General features: G+C 37.7%; 1 protein-coding gene across 1 annotated transcript in view; it reads left to right on the top strand.

Annotated features, from left to right (window-relative positions):
- STARD9 (StAR related lipid transfer domain containing 9) overlaps positions 1 to 22,966 on the top strand; it is a gene marked incomplete at both ends in the record, with an annotated part of 107,682 nt that overhangs the window by 64,610 nt on the left and 20,106 nt on the right. Inside the window, 9 exons of the mRNA XM_080345740.1 lie at positions 795 to 872; positions 1,708 to 1,782; positions 2,470 to 2,649; positions 6,425 to 6,476; positions 7,407 to 7,544; positions 8,498 to 8,580; positions 9,603 to 9,706; positions 11,905 to 11,952; positions 18,975 to 19,165. Coding sequence (XP_080201866.1) covers positions 795 to 872; positions 1,708 to 1,782; positions 2,470 to 2,649; positions 6,425 to 6,476; positions 7,407 to 7,544; positions 8,498 to 8,580; positions 9,603 to 9,706; positions 11,905 to 11,952; positions 18,975 to 19,165 — 949 coding nt within the window. The remainder of the gene's footprint in view (positions 1 to 794; positions 873 to 1,707; positions 1,783 to 2,469; positions 2,650 to 6,424; positions 6,477 to 7,406; positions 7,545 to 8,497; positions 8,581 to 9,602; positions 9,707 to 11,904; positions 11,953 to 18,974; positions 19,166 to 22,966) is intronic.

Genomic DNA, 22,966 nt, shown 5'->3' with positions numbered 1-22,966 from the left:
ATAGTGTGTTTGGTTTTGGCAGCAGCAGTTCTCAGTTCTGTGACAAGCCACAGGCAAGTAAACACAGTCCTCCTGGGTTAGCCTCTGGTTTCATACAGACTCTCAGCCCCCAGCCTGTGTGCCCCTTATTTTCTTTCACAGCCCATGCTAAACCCTTAACTCCATCCCTTCAGCTAGCTACTCTCTTCAGCTAGCTACTCTCCTCACTGCAAATTGACTTGGGCTAGTGTCACTGGCAACCCAGAGAAATTTGACTCTTGACTCAAGAGTTTCCCTGAACTGTCTGCTAAAAGCTGATTTCTAGAAACTGCCTGTCCAGAGATGCTCATTCTGAAATGGAGATAAATGCCTCCACACAAGTAGGCAGGAAATGTTTTGTGTATCTTCTGCAAGGGCTTTTAATCCCATCGTTGGTGACATTCTGACTTAGTCTCCTCTAGCCTGATTTTTCTCCTCTGCGTGACAGAAATAGCAGCATTTTTCTGATGTGATGGGACTATTTTGAAGGTAAATCCATGAAAGTATCCAGCTATAGTCATGATAGAAACTAAATACTTCTCTGTTCAGAAAAGAAATGGAACAAAGTTTATGGGAAAAGAGAACCCATCAAAGATGGGAACCACCTGCCCCTAGGCAGTACATCCCAGGGGCCTGGCAGAGTGGGGCACTGAGTGCTGCTGTGAGTGTGCCTGTTTTCCTCTCCTCCTGGCTCTTGGAACAGTTCTGCATTGATTTGTGCAGCTAGAATTTTTTTAAAGAATGATTTTTCCAACATCTGTGTCTCAATGTTTCAGGATGCAAATGTAAAACTGATCAGAGAACTGCGAGAAGAAATTGATAGGTTGAAAACTATGCTGATGAGCTTTGAACTGGTACGTAGGAACACTTCTTAGCTGCAACTCTAACAGTGCTTTAGGTAGCTACAATAGCTTACTTGTGTCTTATCTGTTTATCTGTCTGTATTTATCGTAACTGGAGGCAAGTGAAGCTGTTCTCTGAGTGATTTCACAATCAACTATCTGCATTCGTGTCATTTCTCCTTTTTCTGGCATTATATTGATAATTCTGAAGTAAAAGCAGTTGTGTAATGATTAGAAAGGATTTCCTGGCATCTCTTTCATGGAGTCAGATGGTTTTCTTGTCCAGAAAAAACATGAAATAGAAATATTTTCCTTGTAACAATATGGAAGCACCAAGACAGTACAAAATATTAATCATTGATGTAATTTCCCTGCCAGACTTGCTACAACCCTCTTTTCCAAAAAAATCAACTAGTAAACTTCAACGGTATTTTGGAGGTTTCACCCTGCCTTTGTACTCTGTCCCCCAAAAGAAGTTGTGAACATCCATGAGCCCTCACAATACAGCTGACACTCTTTGTATTTTTCTCCTTTGGAATAATAATAGCATCTTGGTTTTCCATGCCATGGAGAGCATGTTTTTCTGGGGGAGACTGGAACTACAGTCCAGGATTTATTTACACAGAAGTATCTCTCTGTTAATGCTCCTTCAGCCATTCTTCACAAAAACTTGCATGCAATAGCTAGAGAGGTGTATTCTAGATGCTAGAAGGCAGCATCAAATGTCTGTTTTGTCTTTCCTTCTTCTGAGTTCGTCTCCATGAAATTCTGGTGAGTGAAAGAATGTGCCTGTTAATTGTGACTAAGGAAACTAACATGTAGATCTTGGTGGCTGTTGTTTGTACAGAGGAATTCCAGTCCTTCTTGGAGTGATGACAGGGACAGCAATCTGACTGAACTGGTGCTTCAGAATGAAATGAAGGTGTGTACAATCTGTGACTCTGTCCTGTTTCACTGGACCAGGGAGATAGCATTGCCATGGTTCTGAAACCACAATGAAAATGGTTTTGTCCTATTCCTTTCCTCCTTGCTCTCAATATGCTGGAAACTGCCATCCTTAGTGGTGCTGGGTGCTCCCTACCAGTTTGTGATGAGTCTCGTGTCCTTAACAGGATATGTCCATTGTGTGTCACTAAGTCTGCACAAGCTACACCTTGTTTGAAGGGTGTCTCATTGTATCACAGTAATTAATTACACAGAAGCTCTCTCTTCTAAGATTAAATTCCTTTGATTTATTAAAAGAAAATTATTGTGCAGTCACGAATTACAAAGATTTGATCACTGGTGACCTGGAAAGGTTTTGGAGATCTTAATTTTAAGTTTTGCTTAAAGACAGGCAAAATAACTAGTTAGCATGATCATATGTCATTTGGGGAATGAGTCTTCCTTGAATTAAACCTGCTTCACTAGGTGGTTGTACAGTTTTTAATTGATTTTTTTTGTTGCCACAGAAATGTACTGTGATTAGAAATGTACCTGCACTGCAACTGGTGAAAGAATTCTGCATCCAATAATTGGAAAAAAAATGCTGTTCTTTCTCAAGAAATTTATGTATGAGAAAGATTAACCTGCTTAGTAAGTGAAACCATTTCCTCTCCTGTTCTTTAAGATTGAGCAGTTGACCAAAGACTGGACAAGTAAGTGGACAGACAGGAAAGCCATCATGGAAGAATACAGTGTGGACATCAACAAAGAAAAAGCTGGAGTAACAATAGATTCTAGTTTTCCTCATCTGATGGCCGTGGATGATGATATTCTCAGCACAGGAGTGGTGCTGTATCATCTCAGGGTGAGATGTTGTCACTTGTCTTATTTTTCCCTTGAATTTGAAAACACTTGTTTTCTTTGGAAATGGAGAGTAGTTAAGGTGGCATTACAATGACAGCTATCGAAAAGGAAAGGCCACAAGACACAGGTAACAGGGCAAAAAAAGCAGAAAAGGATACATGAAAATGAGGAGAAGAATTCAAATGTGGGGTAATAATTTGACCTCTTATGAATGCATGTGCAAACTGTTTGGTAATGTATCATAAGCAAAGGCATTAGTAGTTTGTCCATAAAGCATGAGGACAGATGTGTGTGCATGTGTATATAAATGTAAAGGGTGGTGCTTAAAGTATACCAGACATTCTGGTCTGGACTTTGCTAGGTACTTGTATACTTGATACTGGAATACTTGTGTATGTGTAGATCAAATATAAAAGTCAGCTTTAACAAGCACAAGCTCACTTTGTCAAGGACTTCTGTATATTGCTCTTTTAACCCTACCAGGCCTGCCAAGTAGAGGTAGGTGTGTAGCTTGAATGCTCATTACTTGTGATCTCACTTGAGTGGCTGCTTTCCAGGGTCAAGTGGAAATCCTGGCCTCATAGATATTGTTTTGCTGTGTAGCTGCTCATTTAGGGGAAGATTTTCACCAAGAAACTTTTATAACATTGTATGTGTATTACTCCACATTGCAGCTTATGATGTGCATAGCTAGGTCAAATAGTTTTATGGGATTATTTTTTCTAATAAGTCAGTGCTAAGCTGGAAATTACTGAAATATTGATGCTGTTTAATGTGAGGTGCACTCATTAGCAAAAAATATAGCTGAAAATTCATAAACCTGTCTACTAATAAAATATCTTAAGCCAAACCTAGGTTTTATGCTAATTGGTGTGGTTTAGAGACACAGGATTTTATTTCCCTCTTGAAAAGTTGCAATGAATACTTGAAACAGAAATCATGTTGTTCTTTATGATGTTGAAAGAGAAACTTTACTAATTTTTCTCATGCCAGCACAGAGAAATTGTACCAGATAATAATTAGAGACCAAATAATAATGTTCAGTACTGATCAACATGCAACTTGAACTACTCAAACCTACATTAACATTAAATATTTATTAAAAGTAATTGCTACTACTTCAGTGTTTTTCCATTATGGGCCGTTTTGGAAACAGCAAATATTTTCACACACTATATTTTAACAACAGCTAAAGTAATTTAACGTTAGTCATTTTAATGGAGAAACCTAGTTTGAAGGGTCACCTTCTAAAGTCATTAGTGTCTGTCTGTCACACTAACATCTTTGTCCCCTCTTTCTTTGCTCCTAGATGCTGCCTTTTCTTTTCTTTGTGCTTTGCATCTCTTAGACTCTGGTGTCTGTTACCTTCATCTGAACAGCAAGAAGGTAAAACATTAGCAGTTCCTTACATACTAGGTCTTCAACATATAACAGCACTTTACATTGTACCTCTAAAGGTCTTGGCAGCAGTTTTCAGATTGTCTAGAATGAACATCATGTTACTCTTTTAGTCTCTTCATATTCCGTACAGTTAATTGCACTAATCAATGCTGTGCCTATGCTTAAAGAACCTTTCTTTCTTAGGTTCTGTTGTCTTTTTTTCTGGCTTTCATTAACAAAATATATATGTTTTCCCTATAATTTAACTGACCTTTTTGCATAGTTTAAGAATACGGTATTTCTTTATATTGTTTTAGAAAAATATGTACTTCACAAGCTTTTATGAAAGTTGGAGCATTTGCAAAACTGAAAGTTTAAAGCAGTCTCACTCTTTATGATTCTATAATGTGAATTCTGCCTTTAGTCAGGAAATACTGCCAGAACAGAGTAACAACGTAAATGCACTTCGACAGATATGAAGATGTACCTTAAGGTGAATCTGTGCTATCACTTCTGAATCATCTGTCTTTCACTTTTTCCGGTAGAATATTCCATATTAAATTAGAAAAGAATATAAATAGTTAAATTATTAGCTCAGTAATAACATTTGAAGAAATGAAATCAACATAGGCCTGAATTAAGGCTATCTTTGTTTTGTTTTCTTCAAGTTGAGTTTGTTTGTTTGTATCTGTAACCTTGCTCTCGGCTGCAATTTTTAATTGTACTTAAACTCACTCAGAATCACTCCACTAACTGGAATGCTATTGTGAATTTCATGAGCCAATACTGCTGTAATATACTTTTCTGAATTAAATTGTGTTACCAGAGAGTCATTTCAGCACATTGGAAAAAAAGGTTTCTTTTGGAATGGCAATAACGATTTCTTTGTTTTGTCAATAAGATAATTGATAAAAAGGTCTTTAAGAAGTTGGTTTACTTCTCTTTGTATAAAATACACATTGTTAACTCACTTGATTGTGTGAGGCAAGTCAAAGGCCATATGGATCATAAGTTTTCTACAAGTTGTGGTCAAGCCAGGTGGACACTTTGTGGTTGAGTCCACTGAACATTAAGCTGAAATGTAACTTGCTAATTACTCCAAAGCAGGGGCACTGGGCACAATTCAGCTTTCAACCTTTCCAGAGAGGGAATCTCAGCAACACTTGCAGCAGAGGGCTCTCTTAGTTGGTTCAGACAGCTGAGCTTTGGGAGGAACTGAATGGTAATCATTCCCTTTCCCCAATGCACAAAACCACTGTGGTTTACCCATAATTACCCATAACTGCATCACTTTACAGTAATGCACAGCTTCCCCTTTCCCTATCTTCAGGCTTCCAATTACTACTTCGTGCTTCGTATTTAAATCTAGATTATAATATGCTTGGAGCAGAAGCCAAATTCTATTTATTCTAATTAGAATACAAAAGTCAAGTAGTTTAATGACCATAATTAATTTTAATATGAATTAAAGAGTTGCCACTAAAGTTGTTTTAGAGCACATTCATGAATCAGTTTACAGTAATAATGTATAGTGTCTCTTCAGAGTGGGGAAATGATCTTGCTTTGTTTTCCTAAGGAAAAAGATAGAAGTGCTAATGGAACATACTAGACAGGTGGTAAATTCATTGCTTTCTTTGTTATTTTATTTCTCATAGTAGTGATTAAATGACTCTGTTTTATTGATATTTGCATGGTACCATAAGAATACTGTCTCTCTTCCATGACTGCCCATAACATGATTTAACTCTAATTGTTCTGGAGACTTTTCTTCCTAAGCAGTTCTCTTCTTTGAAGTTACTGGATCTTCAATTTGGGAACTTGCCCATATAGGATAACCACCGAGAAGACTTTTTATAATTGTAATTTAAGTTTTGGGGAAAAAAAATTTCTCCTTTAGTAGTTAGTTTAAAGAATTCATAATCTATGACAAAGTTCCCTTACAAAATAAAAATTCTATTACTTTTCTATCTGAAAAGCCTAGTTAACTGAATAATCATTTTGCAGCTTCTTTTTTTCCTGCATGGTTATTTATGAAAAGAATTATCTCATTTCTGCAAACAAGTCTGACAGTAATACTTGAAAGCATCAGAATGTGTGTTCATATGCAAAATATTTGTCTCAAGCACAGTCCAAAAATCATCCACTGAGGGTTACTTCATCTGCTGGAGCTGTAATAGGAGAAGCTGTCATAGCTGCAGGATAAGAAGTAATTGCATCACTATGGGGGACAGCAGGCTGAAGTATTACAAAGTAGTAGATAGAGTTTGCTCTAAACAGTTCAGTCATTCAGAGGTGATTTATTTCAGGTACTTGCTAAGATGCTGTCCCAGAGCTTTTTAAATTATTATATGTAACTTTCTGTTACTGATTTTAAATTAGTTCTTTTCTTTTTTTAGGAAGGAACAACCAAAATCGGAAGAAGTGACTCAGACCAAGATCAAGATATTGGTAAGAGAATGATATTACAAATTATTTTATTATATAGTCTAGTCAAACCAAGAGGTTTATGTTTGTCATGTGTAATAACGAGGTAGTGTTTGTGATTGTCAACTTTCTTTATAGAAGTTGGTAAGTAGAAGAGAGTATTGTTTAAGTTGGCTAAAATCTTTCAGTTATTTCTTGTTTTTGTTTAAGAGGTCAAAAAGTCAGTGATCTTGACCTAATTGAGGTCTCTTCAGAATATTTTTCCCACTTGTGAAGTGCTACACTAGAGTTTAAAAATATCTTTGTCCAACATCCAAATCTCGGTATATTCTATCCCAAACTGGTGGCACAAATGATCATGAGACATTGAAAATACTTTTCAACTCTACTTGGGCAGGGTATTTGAGATATAAAATCCAAGTGATTCAGTATTTTTTTATTTAATTTTATTTCTGCTCTTAATTTTAATGGTCAATCTCAAGAGCTACAAATTGTCATAAAGCGTTGAAACTTTATACTGAAATTGGAAACTTTGTGGAATCTCAGCTTTGGTTAGTTCTGCTATAATAAGTTTGGTTAAGTTTGATTATTTTCTGCCAGTAGGTTAGTAAAATATAAACAATAACTGCCATGATAGCGGTGAGAAAATTCAGCACAATAGAAGAATTGGCACATCAGTTCACAGATCAGTAAGCAGTGTATAGTTTTCCAGAACCAGAAATACTTTAAAAGAGCAGTCTCACTGTTTTCAATCAAGCAAGATTTTTCTGTGATTTGGTACATAGCTAGCAATCAATGAAGACAATTTATTTTCCTTGTTCTGCACGTAACCGTTCTCTGAGGTATGAAGTACGCAGTCATAGTGTCAAACAGTGCATGGCACCTCATTCTGAGGAAACTAGTACAAACTCAACCCCTTTGACAGGTGAGATAAAGCAAATCTATACACTGTAGTTTTGCAGGGATGGGGGATTGAAAGGGATCATTGCATGATAGACAACAACGGTGGGATTGTGACACTGCGACCGGTTCAGGGTGCACACTGCACTGTGAATGGATGTGAAGTCACTGGATCATGTCGTCTGTCACAAGGTAAGGCTTGCTTTTTCTGTGAATGCCGCGTAATAATCAACTTACCTCTGGAGTTTAGAGACAAGGATTTATGGAACTCATGCAGATCTAAGAAATATATCTCTCAGTCTCCTGCTGCTGCCTAGCACCACAAGGTTTAATCCATGACTAGAGCTTCCAGACTGGGACAAATAAACTAAGTACCCCACAGAAAGTAAAATGAAGACCTGGGTGATGATATTAAGACCTCTTTTGGCAGCAGTAATCTGTAGCCTTCTGAAATGGAAATACCTGTAGTCAGAGGTGGACCGACTCTCACAAGAGGTACTGTTGTGGAAAGCAGTAGAGACTGGCTCTAAGCCAGCTGACCAATGGTGGGGTTTTTTGGCAATTGTGTTAATGGTTGAAATGACCATCAACTTTTTAACAGTGTATTTGGGTGGAAGATACTGAGTCATCTGGTGAGCTCATTGACCTTATGGCTATGGTGAAGGAGCTCAAATGAAACAAACAGATCAGGCTCCCATATTTTCAGGTTGTTTAAAATAAAAATAATTTAAAAAAAAATCAAATCTAGTTTTTGGGAACTTGCAGTGATCTGGACACTTAAAAAGACAGTATAAAAACAAGTTTCCAGCAGTGGGCTGGTTTTTATATGGAGTCATGCTGGTCTTTATTACAAACAGGGAATTAACTGTTGAGTTTGCAGAGATCTCCAAAATTAGTTTGTTTGGATGCTGTCATTACAGAATAACTCTGCTGCTCCATAGTGGCAAATTCTAAAAATATATCTTTGCTTTGTGACTGTCAGAAAGCTGTTGGTTAGAATATTGGGGGGGTTTAAACATACTATTCTGTAGTAGTTTGTATATGCTATAGTCTGTGTACTGCAGTTAATAAACCGCTATCATTATAAAGATCAACTGTTTGATGAATTATGTCTCTGTAGATTCCTAATTAATTTTTGTTCATAGGGGCCCTTGTTGTTCTTGGCAAGTCTCATAAGTTTAGATTCAATCACCCAGCAGAAGCTGCTATCTTAAGACAAAGAAGATCAGTAAGTTCTAAAACTGTATTTTTCTCTCCTAATTCTTTATTGATTTTCCTAATTATTTTCCCTCTTAAAAGCAAGCCTGATATAAATAGTATTTCTTCTCATCATCGTATTCGCTCGCTTCATTTCCTTCATCTACTGGCTTGTAATGACACTAAACCTTTTGTGGAAGGACACTAGCATTTCTTTCAGATGTGCTTAGCAAAAGATGATGCAGATCCCTTGAATAATTTAGTGTTTCCTATTTCTAGTCATGACTAGAGTAGGATTGAAACAGAAAGGCAGAATGCCGCAGTGAAAAGATCAGTTAATCTTTCCGCATTTGATAATTTTCTGAATTATCTTCTTTCTCTGTCATTTCACCATCCTGAATGAGGTGTACTAGAAGAAATAGAAAATTTATGGGATTAAGTGCTTGAGTATTATTGGCTCTGAAAGCACTTAGTTGTTACATATATCAGAGATAGATAAAATATTTTGTGGTATGTTAATCTCAGGAACTAACTACTGCAAGATATTTGGTCAGCTAGTTGAATAATGTTTTTAAAAATAGATAATTCTTAAAATGACTGGCATATGTAGCTAAAAAACCTAACTTAAAGAATATAAATTTTCTGTTTTAGGACATAACCATGTTATCAACTGATATTGGCAAGAATCTACCTTTTAAAATGGATTTTCATATATTAATGTTTTATACTTGCCACTCAACTGTCATTTTGTACTCATTTCTGTAGCTAAGAAGCTTAACTTGCATTTGTTTTCATTCCTAATTTCTTGATTAATGAAACATGTAGTACATTAAAACAAGGCTATAAGAAGTATTGTACTCAGTAGCAAATACTTAACAATTTTGCAAATTATCAAAGACTAAGCAGAAGTGTAAGTGAGATTATAAACTCACATGGGATGTATTATGCAGCATTGCATACGGTAGTTGGCAACAGCAGTATTAATGATAACTTGGAAGTTTCTGGCTTGCTGTAGTGTTTTCTCTTCCTGTTCTCATGTTGTGTGTTTTGTAGATTAATGAAACCTCACCCATTCCAAGTTGTGGAGCTTTGGACTGGCTCAAGTTGGATGGAAGTTGCACCCATTGTCCTCACTATATCCTTTCTTCTCTTGAAAAGTAAGTTTAAAAGCAAACAAACAAACAAACAGTTTCTCATTTGGGATGATATCTGAAGCCAGGACTTGGTTCAGGTAAAATTAAGTTATATGCAGAATAGGTACCATCAAGTTTTCAAGTGACCAAATAAAAGAGTTTGAAAAATGCATTAGCCAACTAATACACAGTGTTATGATATCCGAGCAACAAATCTGAAAATTTGTTTATTAATGCACGATGAATAATTAAGGCATTTTCTTGATTGTACATCAATAAGTTCACTTGCAAATCTGCATTATAGATATTTCAATTTATAAACTAATCTATAGTTATTACAATATTCTTACTTCGGTGCACATAATGGACTTTTCTACATATGATTTAGCCAAGGTAATTGTTACCAATTCAGCTTCCCCACTAATTTGTTGTGGAAATCAGAAAGTTGGTTTGTTCATAAATTCCCTTTTGTTCAACACCTCATTGAGCCCTTCATCTCTGAAAGTCACTGTGATTCTCTCTTTTTTTTTCAAAGCTGAGCAGTAAATAGGTCATAGATTGCTTCCAAAATGCTGAAGAACTGCTCAGAGTGACAGTATCTAGTGTATGCTTCTCATGGCAGAGCCTTTCTGAAAGGGAAAGCATTGGTGTGGTGAAGACAGTGATTAAGATGTATCAGGAAAATGAATTGTTATCTCCTGTGTTTCAGTTCATAACATTGAAAACAGAATATCACAGAATTAAATGTAATTGGGTTTTTTCTCTTTTTTAATTCCTCTCAGCCTGGCACATTCAATTGACCTGTTAAAGGCAAGAAACAGCCTTCTTCTCATTTATATCTGTTGGTAGTTCTGCTTCTTGCTAGAGTGTTTTTGGTGTGGTAACATACTGGGAATCTTTTATCTCCTTCTAGAGGAAGTATTTCATCTTGTTTTTATGAGCATAAGATGTTATCTCTGTTTTGAACATCTCTTCATACTTCTAGTCAAGTGGCTTGCTTTCCACCTTGGATAGCGTGTTTCTATGTGTTCTCTTTAATATAGCTAATCTCTTAATTTGCTTTTCATTTGCTGCAGTGATACCTTTCTATACAAAATAGTGTTTCATTTTGTTTCTTTACTGAGGTACATTTTACACATCACTGTTGTGATTTTATTCATAAAAATTAGAAAGAATTTAAAGTAAGGGTTTGTCTAACAACCTTCAAAAGTAGATACCAAGTTGCTTTTTACATGGGTATAAACATAGGCCTTTGCCAGAGACATGTGTTGATGGTTGTAGAAAATCCGGCTGAAACCCCAAAGCATTGTGAACAGTTTAGCACAGAATTGCACTTGGTTTTCCTGTTTTTAATCTGACAAAACTGAAGAACATTTCTAATTTTTTTTTTCTGACCATGTTCAGATAGCAGATTTGTTTGTGTTGATCAATGTTTTAACCACTTGGACAGGACTATGCATGTGACATTGCTTGACGTTACCCTAGTGCTTTCCTAGAGTTTTTCAAATGGTTACTTCAGTGAAAATGAAAAGCATTACACTATTGCATTTGCCTGATTTTTTTGAATGCCCATCTCTTACAGCAATAAGCTACAAATTATGTCTAATATTAGTTGTCTTTCACCTTAGATAGCCCCGTGGTATTTTTTCTTCTTGAATAGTTTTTTGTCAAAGGTAAATTGAACTGATTCACTCAGCCTTCCTTTACAGTAATTAGTAAGCCTGTGTTTCTGTCCAGATAAGTAGTTTTTTTCATGCTAGGGGTTGTGATTGAGACATCTAGCCTAAGGTCTGTAATATGAGAATAAAATGAGATGTATCTGGTCTCTCAAATGTCCAGCTTTCATGAAGAAAAGTCAATGTCAAGCACTCAAAAGTGTGTCTGAGGTACTTTGCAGTCAGTAATACAGGACTAAGTGGACTACAGAGAGTGCTTATTTGCTCATCAGTAAAAAGTCCGCCTGGTGCAGGGTCTTGTCTTCTGTCAGAAAGAGATGCTTAGAAGAAAATATAAGAACAGGACAAGCTGTGTGTGTGTGTGTGTGTGTGTGTGTGTCTCCCTCTTTCTCCCCCTCTCACTTGGTAGTTCTTGATGCTCTCCCAGCTGCTAGCAATCTGCACCTTAGAAAATTGCAATAACATCTCTGTGTACAATAGGCTTCAGTGAAGTTTTCTTGCTTTCTTTTTGAACATCTTTATGATTTCCTATTTTTATTTTTACAGTCAGAAATGTAGAAACTGTAAAGAAAATGAATTTTCTCTTGAACTAAGGTAAGAATATTAACATGTTTAAGTCATGCTGAGTTTTTTGCCCCTCTAGCTTTGTCTTTCTCTTGTGCTACACTGATTTCCTGCAGAAGAGAAGCAAACTAAGCTTCAAGCATCAATTTGACTTTATCATATTGAAACAAGAATCCGTACATGCAGCTGAATTACAAGCAAGTCTCCACAACCATTGTCTTTCTTCATGCTCAGCCCTGAGCAAATGGTTTGCACCTTTGTTGCATATGTAGCCAGTATATTAAAGCCATTACTAGGGTGGAGTTTATGCTGAAGCTACCACCAATTTACAGTATAGAAGAACCCTAAAAATATATTAAATTTCATGTCAGTAATAGGTACTGTGAATACTCATTAATATATAGAAAATACCTTGGACAAATTGGGTTCTCTTCTGTTGACAAGAAAATAACTTTGTGGAAGAGTTAAAAAAAGAAGCCCTAGCATGGAACATGGTTCATTCTTGCAAAGAAGCACAGCAGCTGCATACAAAAATAATTTAGAACTTGTTGGGCTTCCATGGGTTTAAGTACTTTTTAATCAGGAACTGATGCTACTTTGCTTTCTTCTGGATTTTTTATTTCGGAACATATGAACATATGTATTTTGGCAGTGATTACTTACAATCTTATCTCCCATGATATCAGTGTGATGACATTTTTCTCATCTGCTTTTTATGGCTTGAATTACCAGTTCAACCTCTAATTGTAAGTTAAAATATTTTGAGAAATGAGAGAGAAAAAAATTTCTACCATTGCACCGCAATATTAAAACTTTGGACATTAAGCTTTCCTTGAGAAGTGATGTGATTCCCTGTACGCTTACTTGGCTGCTTGCTTGTACACCCTACTTAGCAGGGCTGCAGCACTTCAAACTTCTGATGTTTGTCGTCAGCCAGCAAACACACACACAGAAGTCTTGTGACTGGCATCAGTCATCATATGACAACACCATGACAAATAAGTAGATAATTAAGTTCTTGCCCCGTCATTGCCGTAATACCATACTGCATATAAATATAAACCCAGATTTTCTTCTCTTGCTGGTTTGGAAAACAAACAGGAGTTGTTCCATTAGAGTCCAGTAGTATAGCAGTATGAGGAATTAATTTAAGCTACTTGCAGCATGTTCAAGCTCTCTTTCCTTGAAAATACCCACGTTGTTAGACCAGGAAAAAAAAAATCATCATATAAGAACGTGTGAAATTCTACTGAACTGGAAAGGCAATAGTGCCCTTAAACATGCATCTGATGCTGGAGAACACAATAAATGCTTATTCTAATGTGGTATGGTTAAAATGGTCAACTAATATTTGTAAAAATAATACTCTGAGTTCTGACTAAAAGCTTTCATTTGAGAATTTCAAAGCATTCTACAAATACAAGTTAAATAAATATATTTTTTTGTCTCTTAAAAGATCCTTCAAATATTTCATTTCACGAAGAAGTGCACTGTGTCAATTACAGCAACTGTACAACTTACTGCAGAATCACATGTAGGGAGCTAGCAGGGGAACTAACTGATTCTTTATATAACTGAAATCATAAGGCGAAAACCTGTGATAGACTGTAGTTCCAACTGAACTGGAATTTAGCAAGGCAGCAGTGACCTTTACTGGAGTATGTGGCTGAGTCTTGTGCCTGTGACTCCTTGCCAAAAAGAGGTCCAGTTTAGAAGTGTATTTAAAGGGCTGCCTTAAATAAATTGTTGCCTTACTGTAAAGTAAACCAGCCCATCAGGAATCCTAATGATCTTTCACCTGATGGCAACTCCTATGAAGGGGATTACCCTCTGTGTATATTTCCAAAGGTCCCTTATTTCTAAAGGTTTATGACTCTGCTGGCTATTTTGACTGATTTCTGGTTCCCACCTCCTGCCACCAGCCCCCAGCTTTTGCTTTGTATTGTGTGAGTGGCGTTGCTTCAAGTGGCTGGAGGAGGTGATATTACAAGGTCTTCGTGTCTCCTTCATCATCTCTCCCTTTACTTTGAGGAGAAGGAAGAGGTTTGAGCATCTGTGCAAGGCAGAAACAGATGTATGATCCCACGCGTGGTGCCTGCTGCGGTGTGATGCTCTGGGGCCCTATGGGAAGGACTTCAAACTGGGCGCGGGTGGAGGGGGAGGATGGAGCAGGGATGGATGTGTATCAGCGCATTGGCTGTAGCCCTGCCTTCTGATTGCTCTCAGTGCTGGGATTTGCAAGGGGGCAAAACGCCTTGCCAACATCTTTTTTTTCTGCTTTATTATTAACTCCTCTTGCCCTGGAAAAAATCATTTGTAAAAGAAAAATGGGACTTGAAGACTGCTAACTTGCCTGAATTTTTCTTTGGGAAAAATGACAAATTTCAGGTTTTAGCAAAAATGGTTATTTATACTGGAGCTTTCCCTGTTTGAGCCTTAAGATTTTGTTGCAGAAGGCATTCAGCCTCACCACAGAGCTATTGCTGCCATAGTTACTGAAAACTGCATTATGCTGTAGCAGCCGCCAGCCTCTGCATCAGCAGCAGAAGTGTTTGGGGAAGAGGGGAGGAGAATTGCACAATAGGATCACGGAGAGCTGATGACAGAACAGACTGGAAAAGATGTGGATTTACAGATGGCTCATTTAGCAAGCATCATGCAAACTTTGTGGAGAGAAAAATGAGGGGGAAGAACAATCCAGCAGCGGTGGTATAATATGAACATTTTCTCAGTAATTTACCTTTAAGGTTGGTGTCTTTCTGTTGTTGTAATTTTACTTGCTGTTTTTAAAGATTTTCTTGGAGGAGGGGTAACTGTTGCCACTTCTTGCTGCATTTGGTGCACCTAGAAATCTGCATGCTTTTATGAAATTCTATGCTGGATTGCTTTTTTTTAATATGCTGTATGCCAGAGTACGCTGATCCTGTGAAACCAGCAGTTTATGTATGTCTTCTTACCTATAGAAATGAAGCTGTTTGTCTTATGTTTGTCCAGGGGTTATATTATTTCCTGCTAGAGCTATATTGAGAGTAGATTGCTTATGCGGGAAAGCAGGAATACAAGCTACAGCAGAAAGTTGTTTGTGCTTGAATCCTGTATCTCATAGTATTCCTGTATTTCAAGTCTAAATTTAACAGTACATCTGATTTAAGATATTTTAGATGGAAAAAATGAGCGATCTCATCTACTTATTCTAGAATATGGCTAAATTCTTATGTTAACTGGATTGGTATTTGTTTTTAGTTTAGTCAAACATATATTAGACAAACTGATTGTTCTTTAAATTGTCTCTTGGGTGATTTAGCTATGAAATGTGTATGATCCTGTTATTTTCTTTCTAGGCCACTGTCACCTTCTTTTTTAGTTTATTTCATTGTATGATTTCCACAACCAGCAAAAGTGTGTTGACATGACGTAGCATGTTCAAAGGTAGAAAGGGAGCATCCTTACTTCTCGCTCTTGGTTTCAGCAGTTTCTGTATCCAAAACCAGCTAGTCATTTTGCTCTCACAGTCAGAGGAAAAATATCTTCTGGCACACCGGTATTATGTAAGAGGCTCTGCATGAATTTTCATTATATTTTTTGTTCCACTTGAGAAAGCCATCTTTAAGAAGCAACTTCATAAAAAAGTGTTTAATGCACAATCTCTGTATTCAGACCTGACTTTACTACCCTGCCTGGCTTTTGTTTTTTACTATTAAAAATTAGGAGATGAAGCAAAGAGGCACTGAAATATCAGCACAACTGCAATTCATATATATACCTTCAACAAAACAGTATTTTGTTACAGAAACTTTAACCTTAAAGGGAGAGAAATGTACCAACATCAGCAGAACAAAATCAGTAATAATACTGTAGTGGTTGCGGTGCAATTTTTTTTTTCAAGGTTTAAAGTGAAGTATGGGTCTGCCCCATGTACTCTCCCTTTTTGGGGTGTAGTTGTAGTATGGAGCTGTGATTAATAACATCAGTCTGGCCTCCATCGTGTTCTGCTCTGTGCAAACACACATGCCTATTGGAAAGGCTCTTACAGTTTCATGTTAGTTCAGCAAAAAGGCATTTCCGTGCACATGAGGGAATACAGTAATGCTGCTGAGAACAGCAAACAACACACTTCCATGTGCATTGTTTGCATTGCTTGTTCTCTGATACTTTATAATATATATGAGGTGTGGGTGTGGTTTAAGCATTGTTGGAAAGTATGGGAAGAGCTTGGGAGCGTCTCCAAGCTGTAAACAGATGTTACCTAACGACCTCTGCAAGAACTGTGAGGTTTTGGGATTGAAATAAAACACCGAGTTGTTTCATATACTTGTATATTCTGGGTTTCAATTTATAAAGAGTTCGAACCATGATAGGTTGATTTCATGAAAAGGGTAGCTGAGAGCTGAAAGTCATGATTAAGAAGAATATGAGACATTTTGTAAGAGGAATTTTATCTGGTTTTTGTGAACAGTTGCAAAACAAGAATTCTGTGTCGACTGTTTTACTGTCATGCTCCACTATTCGGCCTCAGTTTCCTGAGTAAGCACCATCAAAATGGTGCTAATAATGATAAACGAATATAAATCAGTTCTTCTGATACATGACTTTCTGATATTTGATAATGTTAATTGATCCTCATTACTCTATTGGATGAAGGTGCTTTGCTTCTTTCACACATCTCAAACTAAGTGACTTGCCCAAGGTCATGCAATTGTCCGGTAACACACTTAGACTCACAGTTTTCAACTTTCATACTACTATGGGAATCAGAGCTTTTATATGTCTGTTAGCAAAACAGGTTAAAGACTACCCCATCATCAAAATATGCACAGAGACTTAACATTTGCAATTGCTATTAAGGTCTGTTAGTTTTAACATATAAGCGAGGAGGGGCTTTAGCTGACATCCAGGCTGTGTTAGTTTTAGTGCACAGGAATCCAGAGGCAGTCCTCACCCTGAAGGTGTTGCAGCCCAAGTACGTGAAAACACAGAGGTGATATAACTGCTCCAAGATCAGAGAGTTTTTGTCTCAGATCAGTACTTTAACCTCCAGATCATATGGCTGCTCCATTACATTTCCCTTGGAAAATGTGGAAGATAACCTGGAAGCAGCATTCAGGGAAATCCTCTCTCAGAGTTATTAAAACCCCAGGAGCTTTTCTTAAAGGAGATACTTCAGATTTAATACTGTGTTCTAAAAGTGATTCTTCTTTAGTTAACCAGTCTAGCTTTAACCTCTGAGTTTGTCCCCCAGTAGCTCGTGGGATTAGAAGTACCTGAACAGCTGGGGATTTGTAATGGCCATACAAGTGTTTCAGTGCTGCAGGGAAGTGTCAGTTCAAACCTACTTCAGCTGAATGAGAAATGAGGCACCTCACTCCTGTTTCCTGGAGATCAATTAAAGTTTATCCAAGGGGAAAAAATTACAAATCACAGGTTGTTGGCATTTTTGTAGTCAAGCCAAGGACAAACAGATCTTGGAGCTGCCTATTCTTATCATTTGTTCCTGTGGGTCCCAAAGAGACACAAACCATTTAGCAGATGACAGTAGCAAAGTTTGTACTCGAACTGTTTACACCATGCCAGACAAACGAACAGATGATGTTCCTTTTCAATTATTCTCACCAGCATTATATTTACATAAACATTAAAAACAAACCGAATTCTGTTTTCCTCAGGTGAGCAAAAGAGGGTCACAGTAATACTGTAAATTACTGAGAAACTTCAAGTTTTGGTGTAGTGAGGCTTTCCCACTGCTTGTTAAGCAAGTGAAATGTGTGTTCCATGGGAAAGTACTCCAGAAGATTTGTAGACTTTGTCCACTTAATTGTTTCCTCTAATTTGTCTGCTAATCTAGTTCACAGAATCACAGTTGTTGCTGTAGAAATGACTGCTTTGAACACATGCTTACAGTTCTAAATAGAGATGTCAAATTAATTCCTATGTAGCAAACGTCAAATGTTCTTTTCATACAGGTGTATTGGTAATGACTTTATAAACAACATGATGTTTCCAAAGCATTCCCTTTGAAATCATATTTTTGTTTTCTTTTGACCATCAGGGGGGACTTTTTAGAGTTTTGATACTTTTGCTCTCTAAAGTATAATAAATACATCATTATAATAAATACATCATTTACTTCATTAGTAAAATATATTAAAACATTTTTCAAGACTTAAAGATATAATTTTCTGAGGTTACATATAATAATGTGGTATTTAGAAATAAAACAAGGGGAAAAGATCACATATCACCTTTATATATAATATAACTTTAGGAATTTCTGATTATAATAGGTGAACAGGGAGAATATATATTCCTTTCAGAGGGTTAAAGTATTTTGAATATTATCGTGGGTCATGCTAATGATAGATACTGTTTTGATTGTTACTCTGTGTGCATGTAAAATTTTGGCACTCAGTCAGGAAGCAAACATCTTGGAGGGGACTGTAAGGCAGTTTTTCACAAGTCTCTTCTGATCACAATTCTACTCCAAACATAGAAGCAATAACCTAATACAGTTGTTGCATCCAACAGAGAACTGGGTGATCAAGTTCTTGGTATTGCCAGCAACTGTCAGTGTAATCTCAATAATGCCTGTAACCTTTTCTCTGTTGGAAATTTTTGATCTGAGAACAGAGAAGAATGTTTGTCCATTCTGTAAAGCACTTTGAATTACTTAGATGACAAATATCCTATATAGTGGTTGTAAAATTTCATCACATATAAACAACCCTCCCTCCCCAATTTCATTTTTGGAAGATTTACAGCAAAATGAGAAATGACAATATATTTATAATTCTTTTTGCTGTTATCTTTCTAGTTATTAAATTTTCTGCTTCACCACAAGAGCTTTCATGTTTGCTGGCATTTGTGATACAGGACTGTAGCCTGCTGTGACGTGCATATAGACAGCTACTTTACCATCACAAATTTTTGTCCTTAGGCACCCTTATTGAGCAAAACAATATCCTGAATACTGTCTGTCTTACTAAAGAAAGACTTGTTTTATTGCAAATGTTTGGTATTTGTTTCTAGTTTAAATTCACTGTCAACATTTCTAACAGCAGAGAGATAGATGCTGTGCATGAAGAGTACAAGCAGAAACTGAGGGACCAGGAGGCTTTCCACAGAAAACAAATTCAGCGGCAGCAGCTCTATGTTGAGGATTTAAAGCAGCAGATTCTGAGAGGACAGATCAAAGCGGAGCGGGAACTAGAAAATGACCAAGCGCTAATCAACCAGCAGATCCAAGAAAGTGGGTACCTGCCTCATCCCCTCTCTCACTTTCATCTTTTTGGTGCTTCTGGCTTAGTTATGCTTCACGTTATGGATGCAACTTTTATTATGGCTCATTACTAGTTCTTTCTTATATCGCCTTTCCCTTAAGAACAGTTATTAAGCTTTGATTAACAGAACTAAAGGGTTTCCTTCACAGCGCATCAGCAGCAGCGTTTCATCAGCTCTGCAGGTGGCTGCTGGGGAGAGCGGGCACTGAGCCTCCTGACTCCCAAGCGGGTCCCATCCAGCCGCCTTCCCTGCAGCTTTGCTCTGCTCACATCCGTGGTGCAACTCTGCTGCATTGCAATGTACAGCGAGCCTGCTGTCGTGGTTTTCTTGTGATGTATCCGTGCTTCATCCAGTGGGTTGTTCGGAGAGACTGAAACCGAGATGGTTGTGGTAGTTCCTACCATAAGCTTTCGGGAGAAATTGCTCTAACAAGATGTGACAGACACCAAGAAGCAACGTGTGTCAGTTGAGGTACTCTCTTTATATATTTAATTGATGAGGTCACCTGTGACAATATAGACCATTTTCGTGTGGTTTTAATGAATTTCACTTCTTAGGAAAAACAGGGCCATGGCATAAGATGATGGCTCAAACTGAATTTTCAGTGGTTGCTATGTGAGTTCTAAACAAGGAAAACAAAGAAAACACATCTGAGAAGCAGGTGGAACACTGAAGTTCAGAGCTAAAATCTCAGCCCCAGTTAAGGCAGAGTTTCACTGGCTTTAATATAGGCAATATTTCCACACTCCCCTGCCCTTTTATAAGATGAAGAAAATGTATGAAGATATTCTGTGGCAGAAACTGAAGTGCAACAAATGAAGATTAAAAATAAAATGCAGATTTGATTTACCCTAAAGATGATTAATTAGTGGTATTGCCTTCTCCCCTACTGATTTTGTTTTAAATGAAAACTGGATTAAAAAAAGAGAGGCATGCTTTGGTTCAAATAGGAGTTATTTCTAGGATGTTCTACAGTGTTATGTCAGAGTTCTAAAGGCAAGATCAGTGATCAGATTTTGAATGGCAAATAGCTGTGTCAGAAGGTGGAGCCACAGTGTATTTGGAGAGCTATCTTTTAGCATCAGTGGCTCCTGGCTCCCAGAGGTGCTGCTGTGCATGCAGGCAGACATATTCAGCAAGATGTCTTGGTGGGTTTGGGCTACCCCTTAGTGAGTTTATAGACTGATCTGGGAACATTTTAAACCATGACATGTTTTTGACCACTGAAATTTGGTAGTTACAGTATTCTCTAGTTTGTGTTCTAAAGAATTATTTTGTCCAGGTTTCTTGATAAGCAAAGTATGCGTATTAGAGAGGCACTGTTCCCAATTGGCAAAACCTGCTATTGGTTCCTGGAAGAAGAAAATTGAACTTTTGGAAGCTTCTCAGACCCAAACTTATGCAGTCTGCTGTCTTTCAATTATGCCAGCCATGATGAAGAGATTAAAAGGAAATTGTGATGATGAAACGTAGCAGAAATAGGCTTAGGATATGTAGATAGTACAGAGAACCAGGAGAGTTCCCCCAAAATATCTTTGTTTCATAGCTATGTAGACTTGTTCTCTGCTTCCATCTAGTTCTGCTGTTTTTGCTGTGTTCACACAAAGCTTAGCCAGACAGGTAGTTTTTGCCAGCCAAATACAATTCTTCACTTGGCAGCCCACCAAAGTTCTCCACCTTTGCTGCGCCCTCTGTCTCAGCTGCTGACAGAAGCAAGTTTGTGAGCAGGGATTAATTAGGATCTTAGAGCTTGCTGCTCTGTTGCAGGGAAACTCTCATCTGCCAAATATTCGACTTGCTGGTAACATGCTAAGAACGACAGATTTGGAAATAAAGAGATGAGAAAAAGGCTTTACCTGTGAAAATTTAAAATGGTGTTAAGAAAAAATAACTAAAAGAATGACTAAAATGCTTTGCTTTTATCCGTAGAGTAACCATAAGAGTTAGAATTCCTAGTTCTGTGCATGTGCTGTGTGCAGAGCTGTCAACGTTAACAGGACAGGAGACTCTCTGTGGTGGGGATCACTAAAGAAGTATGTTTAACAAGATCAGTAGTCACCAAGCAAGTGATGCTGACAGTGACTATAAACTAATAATTTCTTACATCATGGAAACTTCCACAGCCCCAAATTTCTCTCTTGCAGCTCAGCTGTGCAGGGCTGTGGGTAGCCCTCATTCATCATACCAGACTTAAATTCCTAACCCCTTAATTCCTAACCCCCTGAATAAGCAGCAAAATGTTGCTTTTTCAGTAAAGGACTGCAAATCAAAGGTAAGCCCAGGCAAAAGAATGTTGCTGCTAGTTAGACAGAAGTGCTCTGAAAAGCTTTGGTCATTTGAGAAATGCTCTATTCATCAAGGAACCTTGCCTGTGATTTGTAGACTGCTTTTTCAGCTAAGGGTATTTTTTTTTGTTTGCTTTGTGCAGCTCAATATGTATGTTTGTATAGCAGCACAAAAATGAACAAACTCTGCTTCATTAAGAGAATATGCCCAAGCCATCAGAGGCAATCTGGTAGTGGTGATCTCAATAATCACTTCTTTTGATTGTTACAGTTAATGATATCACAGGCTGAAGCCAGTGCACTCTGAAAATCCTCTAAGCATATTCCCTGCAAGGAACAAAGTAGTCTTGTATCCAAGGTTAAAAACAAATCAGCCTAGTGTTCTGTGTTCTCTAATGCTTCCCCATTGACTGCAAAGATCAGGTTCTCAATATACTGTGTAAGCAGGGCTAACATATTTTATTATCAAAATAGGTTAATCAGTTGGTTTGTGAGCATATTTAGCATTTATGAAGTAAATGGGGGTACATTAGCAAAAGCAAAGAAGAAGGGTGGTGATTTAATGAGAAGTATGCATTGACTGGTGGAATGAGCTTGTCTTGTTGGAATTATGTTCGTCCTGATAGCTAAGGGTTGTGTTGGCTTCACCTGTGTCCTTGCCATGAGAGTATTTGATTTATTTCAAGTACCTGACATGCTCAAGTGCTCAAGTGCAAGATATGTGGGCTCCCATCAGGCTATTTTGGCAAGTGCTTGTTGGAGCAGCGGTAGTTGCAACAGGTAGTAAATTTGTGGTTGTTGCTCTGCCTCACCAGGTGCCACATAAGGGAAGCTTGGGAAGCTGCCATCTGATGGGTTTAGAGAGGCTGGCAGAACCGTCCAGCAGGTACCTATACGGTGGGTTCCTTGTAGCATTGTCTTAAACCCACTTGGAAGGTTGCGTGCCCATCCACAGGACTGGGAGCTGCCCCCACAAATGAGGCACATCTCAGGTGGGACATGGAGAGGTCAAGCCTTCAGGCACACTGAACTTGCCACCATTAAGGGTTAGCACAAAAATTGCCCTTTCGTCTGCTAAACAAATTTCTTTAGCATGACTCTGGGCTCCCTCATTGTCAGCGTATCTAGGCAGGTGAGAGAAAATAGTTTGCAGGTGGTTTTTGTTGGTTCAATCGAGTTAAGGAGGAAAGGAGAGGAGCAAAAGGCACAAAGAGAAATGTTTGCTTTAGAATAGTTGTAAACCACTGAAATGCCATAATGAGAAGTCAGTAACATTTCAAGATTGCACAAGTGCTTATTTTTTCACTCAAAATGTGGGAATTTATTAGCCAAATGTTCATTACTGTGTGTCTGAAATTCCATCTACTGCATTAATAGTGGCTCTATTTAGCTCTGTACAACTGCCTCTTCTAGTTCCCATGTTAACTCTGCTCTCAGGGCACAGACCTTCGTTCCCTAAGTAACAAAGTTTAACAAGTTTCTTC

Source organism: Nesoenas mayeri, assembly GCF_963082525.1.
Source record: "Nesoenas mayeri genome assembly, chromosome: 5".
In the NCBI taxonomy this organism is placed as follows: Eukaryota; Metazoa; Chordata; class Aves; order Columbiformes; family Columbidae; genus Nesoenas; species Nesoenas mayeri.
The sequence above is the reverse complement of the archived record's forward strand: the minus strand, read 5'-3'. Positions and strand labels throughout refer to the sequence as shown.